Here is a 19,598-nt window from a genome sequence, read left to right on the forward strand (position 1 = left end):
CTCCTCCTTACCACCCACAACAAACCAAAACCAGCCAACACCATGGTCCAATCCTGCTGTGGCTCTGCCTCCTCCTGCTGTTGCCAGCCTAGCTGTTGCCAGTCTAGCTGCTGCCAGCCCAGCTGTTGCCAGTCTAGCTGCTGCCAGCCCTGCTGCCCACCCAGGTGCTGCCTGCCATTCTCTTGCCAAACCACCGTGTGCCGCCCAGTGACCTGCGTGCCCAGGTGCAGTCGCCCCATCTGTGACACTTGCTGCCGCCCTCGCTGCTGTGACCCCTGCTGCCTGCAGGAGGGCTGCTGCCGCCCCATTGCCTGCTGCCCCACCTCCTGCACAGCTGTGGTCTGCAGACCCTGCTGCTGGGCTTCCACCTGCTGCCATCCTATTAATGTGCAGTCTCCTTGCTGCAGACCCCCTTGCTGCCAGCCAGCCCCCTGCCGCACCACCTGCCGCTCCACCTGCTGCTCCCCCTGCTGCTCCCCTTGCTGCTAAGTAACCTGATGGCCCTTATTTCTGCACAGAACATGTCAGGAATCCATACCAGCCATGATTCCATCTCCTAACCATAAAGATCTCCCCCACGTTCAGGTTCTGAACATGAAACAACAAAGTCAGCTCAAAGGCAGTGAATGGCAAGCTGCATTTCACTTCTAATTTTCTTTCTAAAAATTCAGAATTAAAGACTTCTCATTTTTGAGTTTTTATGTCCTTGTTATACAAATGTATTCTGCACATGGAAGATTTCTTTGTTTCCATGATTTGGTTACATTCTAATAAATTTGATTCTCCTCAATGAGCAAACCAATTGATTTGTATTATTTTGCCATTTTATGTATTCCTATCACTGGGAAAGTCTGTTGATCAAAAAGCAACCAAATGAATTTAAAATAATTTTGGCATTATGGGTATGTCAGTCAGTCAACCAACATTATTAATCCCTATTATGTGCCATGTACTATGCTAAGCACTGAAAGTGCAAAGCAAGGCACATAATTCAGTTTGATTCTGTGATATAAATAGGTGAGTTTGCTAAACTATTATCTTTTCCCCTGACAAATCATTTTACTTAATTATAAGAAATGGATCATATAAGCATAACAAAACAAGGTAAAATATGTTTCTGGCAATTTCTCCCCTTTTACCCTATCTCTGTTAATACCCTAACTATTCTTCAGGGCCCAGTTCACTTCTTTAATAAACTATCCCCTTTGTTTAACCTCCCAATCAAGCAAGCTGAAAGGGATTTCTTCCCTCCTCCCAAAACACTTTTAACTCTCCTTATTTCAAGAATGTAATGATGTTGTTTATAGGAGGAGTTTTTGGACGAATAATAACTGGGCTTCCTCCTAGCCTAAAATGGTGATTTAATGCCTTACTCATTCCTATAATTTAGAATAATTCCTTGGACTATAAATCTTTACACAGGTTTAATGCTTAACTAGAAATTTGTACTAACCCTTATCTTGCCTTGGGGATATTAAACTGGATTAGAAGAAGAGAATGATCTATGACCTCAGTGCTTCAAAAACAATATTTTTACTTCTCCCTAATTGATTGTGGGATAACTGAATGGCACAGTGGATACAGCAGTGGGCTTGGAGTCAAGAAGACTCATTTTCCTGTTTTCAAATCTGACCTCAGACACTTTCTACCTGGATGATCCTGGGCAAGTCACTTAACCCTGTTTGCCTCAGTTTCCTCAGCTATAAAATGAGCTTGAGAAAGAAATGGCAAAACCCTAAAATATCTGTGCCAAGAAAACCCCAAGTGGAGCCATGAAAAGTCAGATAGAACTGAAAGAAATGACCATATATAGAGAGAGACCATATAGAGACCATCACTCTAGTTTGGGCTTCATTATTTCTTGCCAGGACTATTATAATGCCCACCCAATTGAAGTCTAGCTCTCTCCAATTTTCCAGTTAGCAACCAAATTGATATTCCTAAAGTACAGGTCTCATCATGTCATTCCTCTGTTCAAAAAGTTCTAGTGGCTCACTCCCAATTAGTCCTAAGGTAAAAGGCAGTTTCTTCAGTTTATTATTTAAGGGCTTCACAGTTTGTTTCCAACCAGTGATTCCAAGGCTCTCTTTATTACATATGCTATGTTTTATACAACCTGGTCCTCATATGGAACATCTCCTGTCTCTGAGGCTTTGCACAGGCTTTTCCCCCATGCCTGTAATGCTTTCCCTTCCATCATCCATCTTATAGAATGGCTGGCTCCCTTCAAAGTCTGACTTGAGAAATATATCTTATCTGTCACCTTTCCAAATTCCCTCCACTACAAGTACCCCCTTCTTACACTGGATATGTATTCATTTGTTTAAACATTGTCTCTCTCCCTTGTTCTACTCAAAAGAATATAAACTCATTGAGAGTAGAGATTGTTTAATTTTTGTCATTGTATTCCTAATGTCTAGCATAATACCCGTCACAAAGTGCCACTTAAAAAGTCATTTTGTTTGACTGATAGACAGCATGGTGTTTGGGGAAGAATATTGGATTTGCCATCAGAAGAGCTGACTAAAAATCTCAGTTTTCCCACTTATTAACTGTATGATCTTAGGCAAATCACTTAAGCCCCCCCCCAAATTTCATCTGCAAAATCATATTGGGCTAGACATTCTCTAAGGTCCATTCTACATATAGAATATAATCATTATATTATTTAATGTTTAATCAGGTCTTCTGATGAATTTCTTGAAGCTCAGTAAGTTACTTCTACCTTATAAATCTCAATTTCTTCTCCAATCCATTAGATTATAGAGAGAAGGAATTATGTTTTACTTCTTTATGTATCCCCCAAATATAACATTACCTTTACTAAATTGTTTGTTGTTCAGACTTTTCAGTCACTTTTGACACTTCATGACTCCATTTGGGTTTTTCTTGACAAAGAATTTGGAATGGCTTGCCATTTCCTTCTCCAGCTAATTTGACAGATGAGGAAACTGAGGAAAACATGGTAGAGTGACTTGAGGGTCACTCAGTTAGTATGTGTCTGAGATAAGATTTGAACTCAGGTCTCACTGACTCCAAGCCCAGGGCACTATCCACTGCATCACCTAGCTACCCTAGTTTATTACAGGTGCTTAATACAGACAATTTTTTTGATCAATTGACTTTATAAAATGATGAGGTTGAATTAGATGATCACTCATGTTTCTTCGATACTCAATGGTTCTGTAGAAACAATTTAAATTCTGAAAGTACAGCCACTATTCCTATGCATGAACTCCTCTACCACTAATAGAAGTCCTTCTAAGTAACAATTAAATATAATCAAGCAAAACAAATCCACACATTGGCTGTGTATGAATATGTATACCTCATTTGCTTCTCTAGTGCATCACCTCTTTGCTAAGAGGAAAGAAGTATGTTTTGTTATCAACCTTTTGAAGTAATAATTGGTCATTGCATTAATCAGAGTTCATATATCTTTCAAAGTTGTTTTCCATTTGATTAATTATTGTCATCATACAAATTGTTTTCTTAGTTCTACACTTTAGTCTGACTCAGATCATGGCTTCTCTATTTTCTCTGAATCAATCCATTTTGTTATTTCTTAAGGTACAATAATGTTCCACTGTATTCACATACTATAATTTGTTTGCTCACTCATTCCCCGATTAATGAGTGTCCATTTTGTTTGTACTTTTTTTCTGATTGACATCCCTTTCAATAATTTCTATTTACCTATTTTTTTTGTTTTTGCCAATATGATGGTTTATGAAATCAAGTTTGAGTCATGTAAAATTTTCATTTCTTTTCCTTTTTTTCATAAGTTCTTGAATATTTAAATGTTTTATTCATTCTATAGACTTTTATTGCTATTTTTTCTTTCTTCATTATTTAGATTTCCTCCTGTATCTTTTCCCTTTCCACTCATGGAAAACAATCCCTTTGGGAATCTACCTTGTGCCTAAGGAGTAATGTGATATAATGGAATGGATCTGGATTGGGAATTAGAAGACCTGGTTTCAAATTTAAGCTACAATATTTAGTACAAAAGACACTTAACTTTTCTGGATCTCAGTTTCTGCCTCTCTAAAAGATAACAATATTTATACAACCAAACTTACAATGTTGTGAGAAAAGCACATAATTGTGATATTCTTATTCTCTGACAAAGAGTTTCACAGAGAAGGATAAATGTCAGGGGGAAAAAAGAAAATCCCTTAAATATTGCTTAAACAAAAAAGAGAAAAATAGCAAAAGCAATCAAAGCATCAAATAAAATTGGTCTTAGACATAATGCTTCTCATCTGTATATCCTATCCCCCAACCTCTACAAATAGATAGGGAAAGATATCTTCTCATATCTCTTCTCTAGGGCTAAACTTGAACTTTGTAATTTTGGAATATTAATTTCTATTGTTTTGTGCTGACTGTTTTCCATTTGTATGGTTTCAGTCATTTTGGATATTATTTTCTTGGTTCTGCTTATTTCATTTTTTCATGCTTCATGTAAGCCTTTCTAAGTTTTTCTGTAACAATTATATTTACCTCTTTTAACACTCACTACATTCCATAATATGCATTTACTATAATTTGGTTAACTCTTCCCCAATCAATGGACATCAACATTGTTTCTGGTTCTTTGCCAGCATGCGCGCGCGCGCACACACACACACACACACACACACACACACACACACACACAATTAATAAAATACTTTAATTTCTTCCTTTGAAAACAGTTTATATCCTTTGACCATTTAACTAATGAAGAACACTAATTCATTCTTTTATACTTATATAAATTTCCTATATGTCTTGGATACCAGACCTTTATATGAGAAATTTGTTACCAAGATTTTTTTCAATTAACTATTTTCTTTATAATTTTGTCTGCATTGATTATCTTTATGCAAAAGATTTTCAATTTTATTTAATCAAGATTATACGTTTTATCTTTTGGGATTATATCTATTCCTTCTTCCATCCAAAAATGCAAAAGATATCTTCTTCCTTTTTGCTTTATTATTCATGACTTAACATTTTATATTTAGGACATCTATTTATTTTCAGCCTGAAATATAGGATATGAGTATAATTGGTCTAAGTCTAATTTCTGCCAGACTGCTTTCCAATTTTCCTAGAAAATGTTATCATAGAGGAAGATCATAAACCAATAGTTGGTGTCCTTAGGTTTATCTTTGATTGCTTCTGGGACTTGTTTTTATTATCTGTTCAAATTACAAATAATTTTTTTAAACCAGTAACAAATAGTTTTGATGATGACTTCTTTAGATGATAACAATTTCACCGCCTACCTCCTAATGCTATATAGAGGGTCAAATTTGATAATAGTTTACATGTATATAGCATATCAAGGTTCACAAATTTTTTTATCTTCCCAACAATCCTAGAAGGTAGGTGCTATTATTATTATCACTTTGTAAAAGAGGAAACTAAAGCAAATGGAGATTACGTGACTTGTGTAGGATTACACAGCTAAGTATGTCTAAGAGTAGATTTGAACTCACAACTTCATGACTCCAGGGCCAGTGCTCCATACACTGTGCTATTTAGCCAGCTCTAAAGATGATGGAAATATCCTAATCTATATTAACAAAATACTATATAAGCTTCATTGTTGTCATCATTTAAGTCTTCACTTGCCATCAAGAATTATCTCTACTAAAGAAAACTTTTTAATGTGGTAGGCAATTCTTGGTATTCATTTACTGAATGTAAATTTAGAGCTCTTACCATTTTGTTCTCAGTAGTGTGAATTTCCCCAAGTGAAGATTCTCACTCATTTACACCTTGACATCAATGTGATTCTTGTCTACATACTTCTGTAAGTCTTCCAAAGAATATGTACCCAGGGCACTTGAAGCTTTCTTCTAGATCTCCCATCCATTTGTGGATGTCAAAATAGTATTCAAACATTCTATCCACTACTCTCAAGCCCAACATATTCATGGTCAATGCATCTCTTTTCCCATCATCTTTAGTAATATTTAAAAGACATTTAATAACATTTTTGCACTTCTTATGCACAAAGTCTTATTGGTACATGCCTATTGGTACTTGCCTAGTATTAGGCCACAGGAACAGAAGTAACACCATGTTTGTCCATTGAGTCAACCACCTATATACCGAGAAGTTCCTATGTACCTGACAATTGGCTTGGTGAGGTTAGCAAACTATCAGCAAGGCAGATTTTATCTAAACCAGGTATGTAAGATTAGCCAACTTAACTCATCATAGTGTCCTTGGGTTAATAGGGTACAGGGATCACATTACATATCACTTGTTGGTTGACTGACCCTTTCTGAATCCCATGAATCTCTCCCATCACAACAATCAGATTTAAGGGTAGAGAATCAAGAGATCTGGACTCTTGGTCAGGGTGTGAATTTTAGATTTACTCCACCCTGTTTAGTCTTTAGAATTTTAGCAATCAGGAATGTATACACCCCTCTTAAGAATTAAGTGTGGGGAAGGATGATCTGTGACCTGCATGTGCTAGCAAGTGACAAATCAGAAACAACTGACTGACCCCCTGGACTGTCCTAAGCCAAGTTTAAACCACCATTCGTGCATGTGAGGCACAGGAAGTGATGTAAAGAACTGCCTTTATATTTCAAGTCACTTCCTGTGAGAGGGTTTTAGGTGGCTTTTTGAGGTGTTTCTTGACTTGGATGGCTGGAGCATGGAACCTGAGATTGCTTCTCTTAGGTGACCATGTGGTGAGTGTTAAGGCTGAATCCTCTTTCCCTGGCTTTCTGAAGGCACCAGCCTCCAAGAAGGCCCCTCATCTTGGAGAAAGTCTCGTGGTTGGAAGCAAAGTTAGATTTAATCTTCTGGGAAAGCCCCTTGGCTGAGGCCTCTGAACTCCTCCTGGCTCAGGCCAGGTCAGAGTAGATCTTCTACCCTTATCCCTCTTTCTCTCTCCTTAATTTCTTCCTTCTATTGTAAATAAACCACCACAAAATTCTATTCTGACTTGAGTATTTTATTGGGATTTAGAATTTAAATCCATGGCGACCATTAAATAATATATCCAGTCTCAACCCTAAAAATTTACCCTTAACATGGGTACACATCTTTCTGCATGTCTAAAACACCATCTTTTTATGCCTAAGAGACTATTGGATAAGGGGGCTATATGTTTGCATTCCTGTGAGCGATAAACTGCTTGACTCATAATCCTATGATTATCTCTATTCCTTCTCTGAACCTTCTCATTCACAACCTCCTCACAGCATAATTCTATAACTTACTTATACTACCATAGCATCCATTGTCTGAAATCTTTATTTTTTCAATGATCCTCCTATTAACAAGATCATGATTCTTCAGTTCAACTAACTAGTCAATTAAGGCTAAATGACCAAATAAAGATGGAGGAGGTCTCTGTATGGCTTGTATATCTTCCATAAATGGCAAATGTTAACTAAAATGTTGAGATCTATACAATTACTCTTAGAAATTTCCACAATCTTGGGGGAGTTTTGAGCTATCTGAATAACTGGAGAAAACGTAGATATTTACATCTCTGACAAAGCAGAGAAAGGTGAAAAAAGCACAATGAAAGTTAATCCAATTCTTTTAGTTCATCAGAGAAAGACACATACTGAATTAATCACAGAATCAAAGAATTTCACAATTATAAAGGTTTGCAGTGATTTTTACAATATATCTGACAAGGAGTCATCCAGTATTTTCTTACAGACCTGTGATAAAGGAAACCAACCCCCCCTCCCATTACAAGTCATTCCAGTTGTAGATAGCCCTCATTGGTAAGAAGTTCTTCCTCACATCAAGCCTGAACTTCCCTCTTTGAAATGACTACCCTTTGCTCCAGGTTCTGTCCTCTAAAATCAAACAGAAAACCCTAAATCTCTTTTCTTTTTAAAAAATATATTATTTTTATAGTAAATGTAACAGTTATTATATATATATATATTCCCATATATGATGGACAGAAAAAGAAGATATGAATTAATAAATCTACCCATGTTTCTTTAAGTACATATCATTTAACATGGTAATACTTCTTTTCTGTGTCTTCTAATTTTTTTCTATCTTCCACTTACTTTTTTAAAAAGTATATAGTATATATCTTAGCAATGTCAAGATTAAAAAATTTTCTAACAGTGTCCACCTTAAATCATTTATATTGTTTTTTCAATGAATACTCATCATTCTATCCCAGTAACCACAGCAATGATAGTCCTACTCCATTAAGGTAAAGCAATGAAATACTATTTATTAGCAAGACAATGCAGTATATTTTCACTATTTCTCTTTTCAGTGTAGTTCAGTATCTGAGTTTTAATTCATCTTAGCAACACCAATGCACAGTAATAAACTATACTTAAATAAATGTGATATATTATTGAATAAATATATTTTTCCTCCCATTGATCTCTCCTCACTACCCCCCCCCCAAGTGAGAAAAGAAAAAGAAATGCTTCTTTACATAACTATAGTCTGGAAAAATAAATTCCTTCATTGACCATGTCTAAAAATATATCTCTTTCTACATTTCAAATACATCACCTCTCGGGCAGGAGGTCAGTGGTATGTTTCATCTTCATTCTTTTGGATTAATGGTTTATTATCACACTGATCAGAGTTCTACAACTTCTCATAGTTGTTTTTCTCTCAAATGTTTTCATGGTATAAATTGTTCTTTAAATTTTGTAAATGGTTCATTTTGCATTAGTACATAGCTGTCTTCACAATTTCTCTAGAATCTATTCTTTTTGTCACTTCTTATTGGCACAATCATTTGAATCACTTTCCATAAAATAGTCCTTTAAATATTTGAAAACCATTATTAGTTCCTGTCCCTTCCCTACCATGCTACATGATTATGCTCTTCTCTAAATAAACATCCCAGTTCCTTTGACCAATCCCTATATGTAATGAACTCAAGACTGTAATTATCCTCTTATGGAAGTTCTCCAACTTATCAATAATCTTCCTAAAATTGCATCCCTAGAACATTAACAGTGTAAGTCCACACATAGTAGAAACAGGATATAGCACAAAAGGATTATTACTTCTTATTTCTGACTCCCTATCTCTCATCATATTCCAAGATCTCATTAGACTTTCTGACAGCTAACCCCAAGATATATTTCTAATAAAATTGCTGTCTACCCATCCTTCCCCCATATTGTATTTCTGAAATTGATTTTTTAAACCCCAGTATGAGAGTTAACATATATATATATATATATATATATATATATATATATATATTATGTACTTCAGTACAATAATATAGATTTTCAATCTTTTGAGATTCTGGCTCTATCATTGAATTTGTCAGAAAGATGGCAATTTTTTATTTTCATTTTTATTTTTTAAGTTATTTTTAAAAATACTAGCCCATGTCTATTAGTTAAACTTTTAGGTGAAGGCTTGACAAATGGAAAAAATAGGCTAAAGTTTGCATGTTAATGACAGGATCTTTGAGAGATGAGACTGTCTCATCATTCTTCCAATTATAAAGATTCAATGAGTATTCAATGAGCAACAAAGCAAACCCAATTTTATTGCTTTGGCAATATTTTAAAAATAACTCATAGGTTATGATCAGAGGGGATAGTAGGAAACATTTAACAATAGTAAAACAGAAGTGCTTACTTGTCACATAAACAGTAGCAGGAGAGGTTTATAAAAGGCTGATTGTCTGAGTTCAGTCAAATTTGAAAATTTTCATTTTGCAAATAAACCAGAAACAGGTCCACTAAAACCATGTCCTGCTGCAACTCCTGCTCCACTAGCTTCTGTGGCTTCCCCAGCTGCTCTACTGGAGGAAACTGTGGTTCTAGCTGCTGCCAAGAGAACTGTGGGACTGGTTGCTGCCAACAGGGAGGCTGTGGGACCAGTTGTGGAACCAACTGTGAGACCACCTGCAGGACCAGGTGTTACCAACCTGAATGCTGTGGAGGTGAGAGCTGCCGCACCAGGTGGTGCCGCCCAGACTGCAGGGTTGAGGGCACTTGCCTGCCACCCTGCTGCGTGGTCAGCTGCACTCCCCCATCTTGCTGCCAGCTCCACCATGCCCAGGCCTCTTGTTGCCGCCCATCCTACTGTGGCCAGTCTTGTTGCCGTCCAGCCTGCTGTTGCCATTGTTGTGAACCCACCTGCTGAAGACCAATGAGTTTATGTCAATTTTATGGTTGGGATATGATTTTGAAATTAACTAAGTACTCATTGGATTCCTTAGGAATTTCAGAAGTCTAACAAACTTAGAATCCATAATCTCTACTTAACATTCCAATCCTTGCTTTTTAAAAGGTGAAACCTTGAATCCTTGAATGTAGAGATGCTTAGAAATCCCCAGACAAAAAAAGGAAAAAAATATCTCAACAAATCATTACAATGTCTGTTACAAGGGAATCACTTTAAAAGACTGATATATATTAATTTAAGGTCGCCAAGGAATCAGCTATGTAATTCCTAAATGAAAAACTCAAGTCAGCCGTCAGCCTTTTTTGGAGTTTAATTACAATAGGAGCAAGAAAGGAATTAGAGATATATATAGAGAGAGAAAGGGGAGAGAAGGGAATAGGGCTTAAATACCCCTTCTGTTTAGGCTGGGCCAAAAGGCCCAAGCCCTTAGATAGCTGGGGCAAAGAAAGGAGATCAGTCCCTATTACTCACGTGTCCAAAATGGAGAAACAGTCTCAGAGGCCCCCACCTTCAGCTTCCTTCAGAGCAAGCTTCCTCAGAGCCCAGGAACCACCGACCAAAAAACTCCATCCTCCCTCCTGAGTCTCCAGACCCTCCTATCTTTAAGGACACCATCCAAGTTGCCTCCCCTCAGTCCTCACATCTACCAATCACTCTTCATCAATTTCCCTGTCAATGGAGGCTCTCGCTTAACCCAGGACCGCCCAGAGGTTTCTGGCTTTTGCACATGTCTGTTGAAGGTCATATTTTTCAAATGATTAAATCTTTACTCTTTTGTTACAGCCCTTTCTAAATCCTGTTAACTTGAGTATGGTAGAGATTGGAATAATTAAATTTTGATCTAGGCTGCAGCCCTTACTCAATCCTATTAGGACTGAATAGGGTGGAGATTTATTCCAAGTATCTCCATTGTATCAATTCTAAAATCAATCAAGACTCAAAGAAATTCCTGTTCTATGCTTAAGCATAGGTCAAAGTCCTTTCCATTGTTCAGCAAAGGGTTTCTGTCCTAAAGTAATCTTAAGAAGGGAAGAGAAGGAACCTCCCATGCCAATGGAGTTCCCATTCCAATAGACTATCAGTAAGAAATTTTCCAAGTATGAAATATCCCAATGGTGAAATTTCCAATATTTATAAGTCTAAGGAATTTTGAGGTTTACATGTCTCATCTTTGATGCAAAAATGCACTTGAATTTCTCTTTGCACAATAATTCTTTGTTTCATATGTTTTAAAATTATACTTGTCAGAATTTATTTTTTTAATTTCTAATAAATATGGTATGAAAAAGTCACTTCTTTTTAAAATTATTTTCCAGGTGATAATCATTAAAATTTTTATTTTATTTAAAGTGAAAATTTGTTTTACTTGAATATTCTCATTTATTACAAAGATTTTTTTTTTCCTCTAGGGGCTGGGTGGGGGGGGGTGGGAGGACCAAAAAAATGCTTGTTAGTTGAAAAGAAACATGTAGGCAATAGGAAACATATAGTAGAAAGGGAGAGACTAAAGATAAATGAAAGAGTCTATATGATGAAGTGGGACAATTTGCTAGAGAAATGAGAAAAGGAAGGAAGGAAGGAAGGAAGGAAGGAAGGAAGGAAGGAAGGAAGGAAGGAAGGAAGGAAGGAAGGAAGGAAGGAAGGAAGGAAGGAAGGAAGGAAGGAAGGAAGGAAGGAAGGGAGGAAGGGAGGGAGGGAGGGAGGGAGGGAGGGAGGGAGGGAGGAAGGGAGGAAGGGAGGAAGGGAGGAAGGAAGGAAGGAAGGAAGGAAGGAAGGAAGGAAGGAAGGAAGGAAGGAAGGAAGGAAGGAAGGAAGGAAGGAAGGAAGGAAGGAAGGAAGGAAGGAAGGAAGGAAGGAAGGAAGGAAGGAAGGAAGGAAGGAAGGAAGGGAGGAAGGGAGGGAGGGAGGGAGGGAGGGAGGGAGGGAGGAAGGGAGGGAGGGAGGAAGGGAGGAAGGGAGGAAGGGAGGAAGGGAGGAAGGAAGGAAGGGAGGAAGGAAGGAAGGAAGGAAGGAAGGAAGGAAGGAAGGAAGGAAGGAAGGAAGGAAGGAAGGAAGGAAGGAAGGAAGGAAGGAAGGAAGGAAGGAAGGAAGGAAAAATTATGCACTTCCTGTATGTGTGCATGTACTTATTCATAAATTATGTCTGTGTTTCTATATAAATAAATATTACATTATAAAATTTGTACAAAATTTAAAAAAAATTTTAATGAAATAATATTTGATTCCAGAGTCAAAAGAGTTTGTTAAGTCAAGGAGAGACATGGTCAAATTAGTACTGAGATAAAATTACTTTGCGAACTGTATGGAGGATGAATTGAATTGAAGAGAGATCAACAATAAGGTAATTTTCCAGGAAAGAGTTGATGGAGGCCTGAATAAAGCAGGCTGTAGTAATGGAGAAAAGAGGACATATTGAAAAGATGGGAAAATAAAAACAACAAGATCTGGCAACTGATTGGATAATTGGAATGTGGGAGAGTAAGAAACAGGTGATATAATGTTATACCTAAAATGATACTCCCAAAAATGATCAGTTAGGTAACTGAAAGGACTGTGGTGCCCTTGACAGAAATTGGGAAGTCTGAAAAAAGGTGGGTTTAGGGGAAAATGGGAAGGAGATCCAAAAATCTATTGCATTCTATTCCTACTCATAATCTAGAACTACGGCCTATGGGCCACATGTATCTTGAGGCCATGTATCCAGCCCCCACAGCATTTCCAGAAGGGGAACCTCTTTCATTGGTGGTCAGTGAGAGGAGCAGTGTATGTGGCAGAGCTGCAAAGCACAGCATCACTCATGCACAGTAGTACTTCCAGTGACATAATCCTTTGTGTTGAGCCTTAGAAGGAGGTGCCATGCAAAGGATTATGTGGCTGCACAATGGAAGACATCAGCATGGTGAGCTGTGATCTGGAGGAGGGGATTCTGCATTGTGTATACTGCTGCCCTGTTAGGGTTAGGGTTAGGGTTTTATAGTCCGGCCCTCCAATGGTCTGAGGGACAGTGAACTGGCCCCCTGGGTAAAAAGTTTGGGGACCCCTGATCTAGCAGAACAAAGGATGGGTGTGATAGGAGGGGCTAGGAGAAAATATTTACCTAATGGCACCTTTGTAGCTGCTACTGAAAGTTCCTGATTAGCAGGTAAGTTATATTCACTCTTAGAGGCTAAAGCCCAGTTTGGAAAGGGGGTGGGGAGATAGGGGGACACACAGCAGAGGGAGAGCTCTTGAGAGATGAAAATGTGTAGTTGTGTTGGTAGGCTTTACATTTGGCTATACAAGAGAGAATAAGATGCAATCCATATTCCTACCTTGCTTAGTTCATCACATATTCCTCTTTTTTTTTTTTTTACAGACTACAGTTAATGAGATTCATGACACCTAGGCATCAGACTCCCATGACACTGAAATAGCTCAGGAATTAAAGAGATAAAAGGTTTATATCACTAACCTAAGTTAACTCAAGAAGGAAATGCTCAATGTGCTGCACCTTTTAGATAAAATTAGATGAATGATTAAAAAAACTCAATATTAAGAGTAAGAATTTATGGTTAAGCAACAAAACCATTTTGCTCTGATGAATCACATCTTAGGAACCATCTTTCCAAAATAAAGCCAATCACACATTCATAATAGTCACATTTTGATCTTACTCTTCAGGCATATGCCTGCCTAGCTTTTTTCAGTTTAACTCGCACGACTCTCTGGGTAAAGACAAAAGATTAAAAATTCCCAAACCACATCATTTAAACTTTTATCTGGGCTTTTATAAAAGTAAAATTTCTTCTATTAGCTTCCCAAAATATTAATTTACCAGTCAATATCCCAGGCACCCTTACAAACTCTAAGTTTCATAGAAGAGTTGATCTTCATTGATAGAAAAAGTCCCCCACGCATAACTCCCTATACTAATGAGAACTTAGGTAGGGAACACACATACATTCTCACAAACACACATCTTTGATATCCAATAAGCTTTCTTTATTCCCTACCACTACCAAAAAAAGAAGGGGAAAAAAATTGCCATATTGTTGTATCTCTCTTGGACTTGTAATTTTTAGGGGAGGAGTGAAATCAATACATTTATTAAATGCCCTGTTTGGAAATTCCCTTCACAGATACAGATCATCAATTTCTCTGTGACTTGGAGTCTTGAAAAGTTTCCTGGAGAAAATAAGAAGTTAAATAATGATAAAAAATATTATTAACAATAATAGCATTTATATAACACATTAAGGTTTGTAAAGCACTTAAAATAATATTTTGTTTAATCCTTGTAACAACCTTAGAAAATAGGTACAATTTTTATCTTCATTTTGGAGATGAGGAAAGTGAGGCAAACATGTTAAATGTCTTGCCTAGATTAGAATCACAAAGCTAGTGGGAGTCTTGAAGCTGGCTGATTCCAAGTCCAGTGCTTTCTATAGTACCACCTACCTGTATGATATATGATATGATATAATATAATAATGTAATATGGATCAGATTGACATCATATGATATAATGTAATACAACTATTATTTATATAGCACTTTAAAGTTTGTAAAGCTCTTTAAATATTCTATATTGTTATTGTTCAGTAGTGTCTGACTCTTCATGACTACATAGACAATGTTGCCAGTGGATCAGTCACATGGACCAGCATGCAAGTACTGTTCATGGAGTTTTCCTGGCAAAGAAGTGGTAGTGATTTGTCATTTCCTTCTCTAGTAAATGTCCCATTAGATCCTCACAACAACTCCATTTGGAGGTGCTATCACAATCTCAAGAGACCCACTTTACCCAATTTCCTGGATTTCTCTTAAAACCTCTTCTCATTGACTAAAATAGGACATGCCCTTCTGAAAGGCAACTTGGAACTATGCCCAATGGGCGTTAAAAAACTGTCTGCCCTTTGACCCAGCCAAAGCACTGCTGGGTTTGTACCCCAAAGAGATTATAAGGGAAAAGACGTGTACAAGAATAGTCATAGCTGCACTCTTTGTGGTAGCAAAAAATTGGAAGGGGGTGCCCTTCAATTGGGGAATGGCTGAACAAATTGTGGTATATGTTGGTGATGGAATACTTTTGTGCTCAAAGGAATAATGAACTGGAGGGATTCCATGTGAACTAGAATGACCTCCAAGAAGTGATGCAGAGTGAAAGGAGCAGAATCAGGAGATCGTTGTACACAGAGACTGATATACTGTGGCACAGTCGAATGTAACAGACTCCCCGACTAGTAGCAATGCAATGATCCAGAACAGTTTTGAGGGACTTATGAGAAAAAACACTATCCACATCCAGAGAAAGAACTGTGGGAGTAGAAACACAGAAGAAAAACAACTGCTCGATCACATGGGTCAATGGGGATATGATTGGGGATGTAGACTCTAAAAGATCACCCTACTGCAAATACCAATAATATGGAAATAGGTCTTGATCAATGACACATGTAAAACTGAGTGGAATGGCTTATTGGCTATGGGAGGGTGGTGGGAGGAGGGGAGGGAAAGAACAAGATTCATGTAACTATGGAAAAATATTCTAAATTAATTAAATAAATAAATAAGCTTTTTTAAAAATGGGACATGCCCTCAGAAAAGGGACTAGGGCAGTGTTGGCCCTGTGCATTCAGATATATCTATTAACCCTACAGAATACACTCACAGTTATTTGTTTTTTTAGCCCTTACTCTCCATCTTAGAATCAATATTGTATACTGTGTTCTAATGCAGAAGACTACTAAGGGCTAGGGAATGGAGATTAACTGACTTGCCCAAGGTCATACAGTTAGGAAATGTCTGAGGCCAGATGACCACCCATCTCTAGGCCCAGCTCTCAGTCTACTGAGCCACTTAGCTGCCCTGCACAAAAAATTTTAAAAGATTATTGTTGAATAATAGTAACCACCTCTGAAGATAAAACAGCCCACTCCCACTGCATGAGTAAAAGTCAGATCCTGCTTAGTCTGAAGCTGTGCATCCAAGGAACATTAATAGGCACTGATGATAATGATGATGATGAATCTTAATTACAAACCAAATGAAATCAACTTTCAAAGCTTTCTGAAAGGTCTTGCTAACAGCTCAACCAGTGTCTCAGAAGGAAACTGTTTAAAATCAAAATAAGGAAGAGCTATTAAACATCTTGTAAACAATAGCTGAGAAAGGCATATAAAAAGGCACAGCAAACAAAGAGACACTTAAATTTGGGAAACTTCTCTTTGCCAGAAACCTCCAGACATCATGTCCTGCTGTAACACCTGTTCCACCAGCTTCTGTGGCTTCCCCAGCTGCTCTACTGGAGGAAACTGTGGATCTAGCTGCTGCCAGGAGAGCTGTGGAACCGGCTGCTGCCAACAGGGAGGATGTGGGACCGGCTGCTGCCAACAAGGTGGCTCTGGAAGCTGCTGTGGGCCCAACTGTGAGACCACCTGCAGGACCAGGTGTTATCAACCTGAGTGCTGTGGAGGTGAGAGCTGCCGCACCAAATGGTGCCGCCCAGACTGCAGGGTGGAGGGTACTTGCCTGCCACCCTGCTGCGTGGTCAGCTGCACTCCCCCATCTTGCTGCCAGCTCCACCATGCCCAGGCCTCTTGCTGTCGTCCATCCTACTGTGGCCAGTCTTGTTGCCGTCCAGCCTGCTGTTGTCACTGTTGCGAACCCACCTGTTAAAAAGCCAAGATGTCAAAATCCTAGCTCAGCATTGGTGAAGTATTGACACTGGGTGCCAACACCAGGAAGGGGCAGGATGGGGGGAGGGGCTGCTCCATTCTCATACTCTCCAGTTCCCAAGACATTTTTTTGCATGCCCCACCCTTTTGTCTAGCTGCCCAAAGTGAACACTTCCTCCTTCCACTCTCGGAGGTAATGTGGGGAGCTCAAAGGCAGCTTGAAGTTGCAGTTTGGGCAAGCAAACTCAAAAACATTTGTCAACGCTGCCCTAGCTCATGGAAATCACCATGTCTTTGAATTGATCACTTTCTTATTCAATACTGCAACTTTTGGTTCTTTGTTCCAGTACTCCCAAGAATATAACTTGGTCTAACTTGATTCAGGATACATGGCAGAGCTTCACTTCTATTTCTCATGGATGAAGAAATATATATATATATGGCCCAGGACACAGAAAAGAAAGGAACCTGACAAATTATTTTTAAATTCTGCCTATGTCTCTAAGGCTATTGGATTTAGTTTCTGTGGGACTCAGTTTTCTCATCTGTAAAACAAGTGGGATGGCCTCTGAGATTCAGTCCACCTCCAAGTCTAGCTCAGGGATCCTAAGATCTTTTTAGCAAAACCCTCACTTACTGCTCACCAACGTCCCCTTCCTGAAGAACCCACAGCCAATTTACTCTTTTCAGCAGTATCTGCCTTCAGAACATCTCTTTTCCAACTCACTATTCTTCCTCTGGACTATTAGATTGCACTCATCTTGAAAAGAAGATAATATAATCCAGTCAAAATAAATTATATAATTTCTGATAAAGAATTTTTCCCTTTTTTCTCATTATTTAATGGACTTGGAAAGGTATGTCATAAAAATCTAGATTCGATCCAACAAATATTTCCTCTGTATCTAATATATACACAACAGGTATAAATGAGAGATAGGACTCTTGCATAGGTCTTCCTGGTTCCAACATAGTTCTCTCCACTACACAGCAACTATTTCTCAAAAACAAAGAGCTAGGATCCATTCTAAACTCTCTATATGAGGCCCATGATAAAACATGAATAAAGAAATCTTGTAAAAGAATTATTCTATATAACTATTTAAACTAAGAAGAAAAAAAGTCTTGGTTCCTGACCTCAAGAAGCTTGTAGTTGTTAGATTTAAAATAGTTTTGAGTGTTAAATAGTTGTAGATAAGAGAGTGGGAGCCATAAACTGTTAGATTTAAAATAGTTTGAGTGTTAAATAGTTGTAGATAAGAAAGTGGGAGCCATAAACTGTGATAATTAAAATGTTTGGGAGCAAGGGAAATATATATATATCAATTATGACCGCTGAAATATGTTTTCTACTGTGTCTTGGTTTTATATAAATATAAGATGGTCACCAGGGAATATATTCCCAATTTATGAATATGCCCAAGCCAACTCGGTTTTATAGAGAAATTTAATTTATAATACACTGATTAATCAATAGAAAAAGAGAGAAAGTAAGAAAGGAATAAGTATGAATAAATCAGTCAGTTGGTTTTATCACTCACCCAAGATCTCTCTTGGTAAGGCTTCTCATGCCAACCTCAGGCTCCACCTTCAAGAGAGCCTCCTTTCAAGAAATGTTTCCAGAGAATTCTCCTCCTTCAGAGCCAGCCTTCTCTCCTGGTCCTCCCACAGAGCAACCTCCTCAGTCCTCAGACCCCGCTATCTTTAAGGAAACCATCTCAGTTTCCTCCCCTCAGTTCTCACATCTACTAATCACTGTCTATGTCTTCCCTGTGCCAATGGTGGCTCTAGCTTAACCCAGGACCACCCAGAGGTCTGCCCCTTTGCACATGTCTGTTGAAGGTCATATTCTCAAATAATTAAATTTTGATCTATGCTGCAGCCCTTCCTAAATCCTGTTAGGACCAAGTAGGGTGGAGATTGTAAGTAAGACCTGGTTCTGTCATTCCAAGTATCTATATTGTATCAATTCTAAAATCAATCATGACTCAAGGAACTTCCTGTTCTATGTTTAAGTATAGGTCAAAGCCCTTTCCATTGTTCAGCAAAAGGTTTCTGTCCTAAAGTAATCTTAAGTAGGGAGGAGAAGGACCCTCCCATGCCAAGGGGGGGTTCACATTCCAATAGACTATCAGTGGGAAATTTTTCAAGTATGAAATTTCCCAATGGTGAAATTTCCAACATTTATAAGTCTAAGAAATTTTAAGGTTTACATAGTCAAGTGGAGATGAAATAGGTACACAAGTTGCCTATAGAACAAAATGAAAAATGACATTGTTGGTTAGTTGTTTTAGACATTTCATGAACCCATTTGGGGTTTTCTTGGCAAAATATATATATATACTGGAGTGGTTTGTCATTTCCTTCTCTAGTTCATTTTACAGATGAGGAACTGAAGCAAACAAGGTTAAGTGATTTGTCTAGGGTCTTACAGCTAGTACATGTCTGAGACCAGATTCAAACTCAGGAAATGAGTTTCCTTGACACTAGGCCAGGCAATATATACACTGCACTCCTTAGCTCCCCAAAGAATAGAGATAGCTTCGTGTAATAGATAAGAGGGTTAGAATTAAACTTGGTCTCAGTTTCCCCATATGTAGAATGGGGAAATGGGACAGTAGCATTTACCTCATAGCATTATTATGAAGATTAAATTGGATCATTTAAAGAGCTTTGCAAACCTTAAACTTCTATATAAATATCAACTAGGGAGCCAAGATGGTGGTATAGAAGCAAGGAAATCTAGAACCACTCTGAGAATCCTCGCCAATGAACCTA

General features: G+C 38.0%; 2 protein-coding genes across 3 annotated transcripts; both read left to right on the top strand.

The window, feature by feature from the left end:
• Positions 1-10,122, top strand: LOC103102806 (keratin-associated protein 1-1-like). 2 transcript variants are annotated; one of them, XM_056814832.1, is made up of 2 exons: positions 1-164; positions 9,753-10,122. In XM_056814832.1, the coding sequence occupies exons 1-2, from the start codon at positions 43-45 to the stop codon at positions 10,120-10,122; spliced, it is 492 nt and encodes a 163-aa protein (XP_056670810.1). In that variant the 5' UTR covers positions 1-42. The 2 variants fall into 2 exon arrangements, with proteins under 2 accessions (XP_056670810.1, XP_056670809.1); XM_056814831.1 differs by having other exon boundaries at positions 1-149; positions 9,735-10,122.
• Positions 10,123-16,369: 6,247 nt separating this feature from the next.
• Positions 16,370-17,603, top strand: LOC100014825 (keratin-associated protein 9-3-like). Its single transcript, XM_016429693.2, has one exon. The coding sequence runs from the start codon at positions 16,393-16,395 to the stop codon at positions 16,819-16,821; it is 429 nt and encodes a 142-aa protein (XP_016285179.2). The 5' UTR covers positions 16,370-16,392; the 3' UTR covers positions 16,822-17,603.
• Positions 17,604-19,598: the final 1,995 nt, after the last annotated feature.

The sequence above is a fragment of the Monodelphis domestica genome, chromosome 2, assembly GCF_027887165.1.
Source record: "Monodelphis domestica isolate mMonDom1 chromosome 2, mMonDom1.pri, whole genome shotgun sequence".
In the NCBI taxonomy this organism is placed as follows: Eukaryota; Metazoa; Chordata; class Mammalia; order Didelphimorphia; family Didelphidae; genus Monodelphis; species Monodelphis domestica.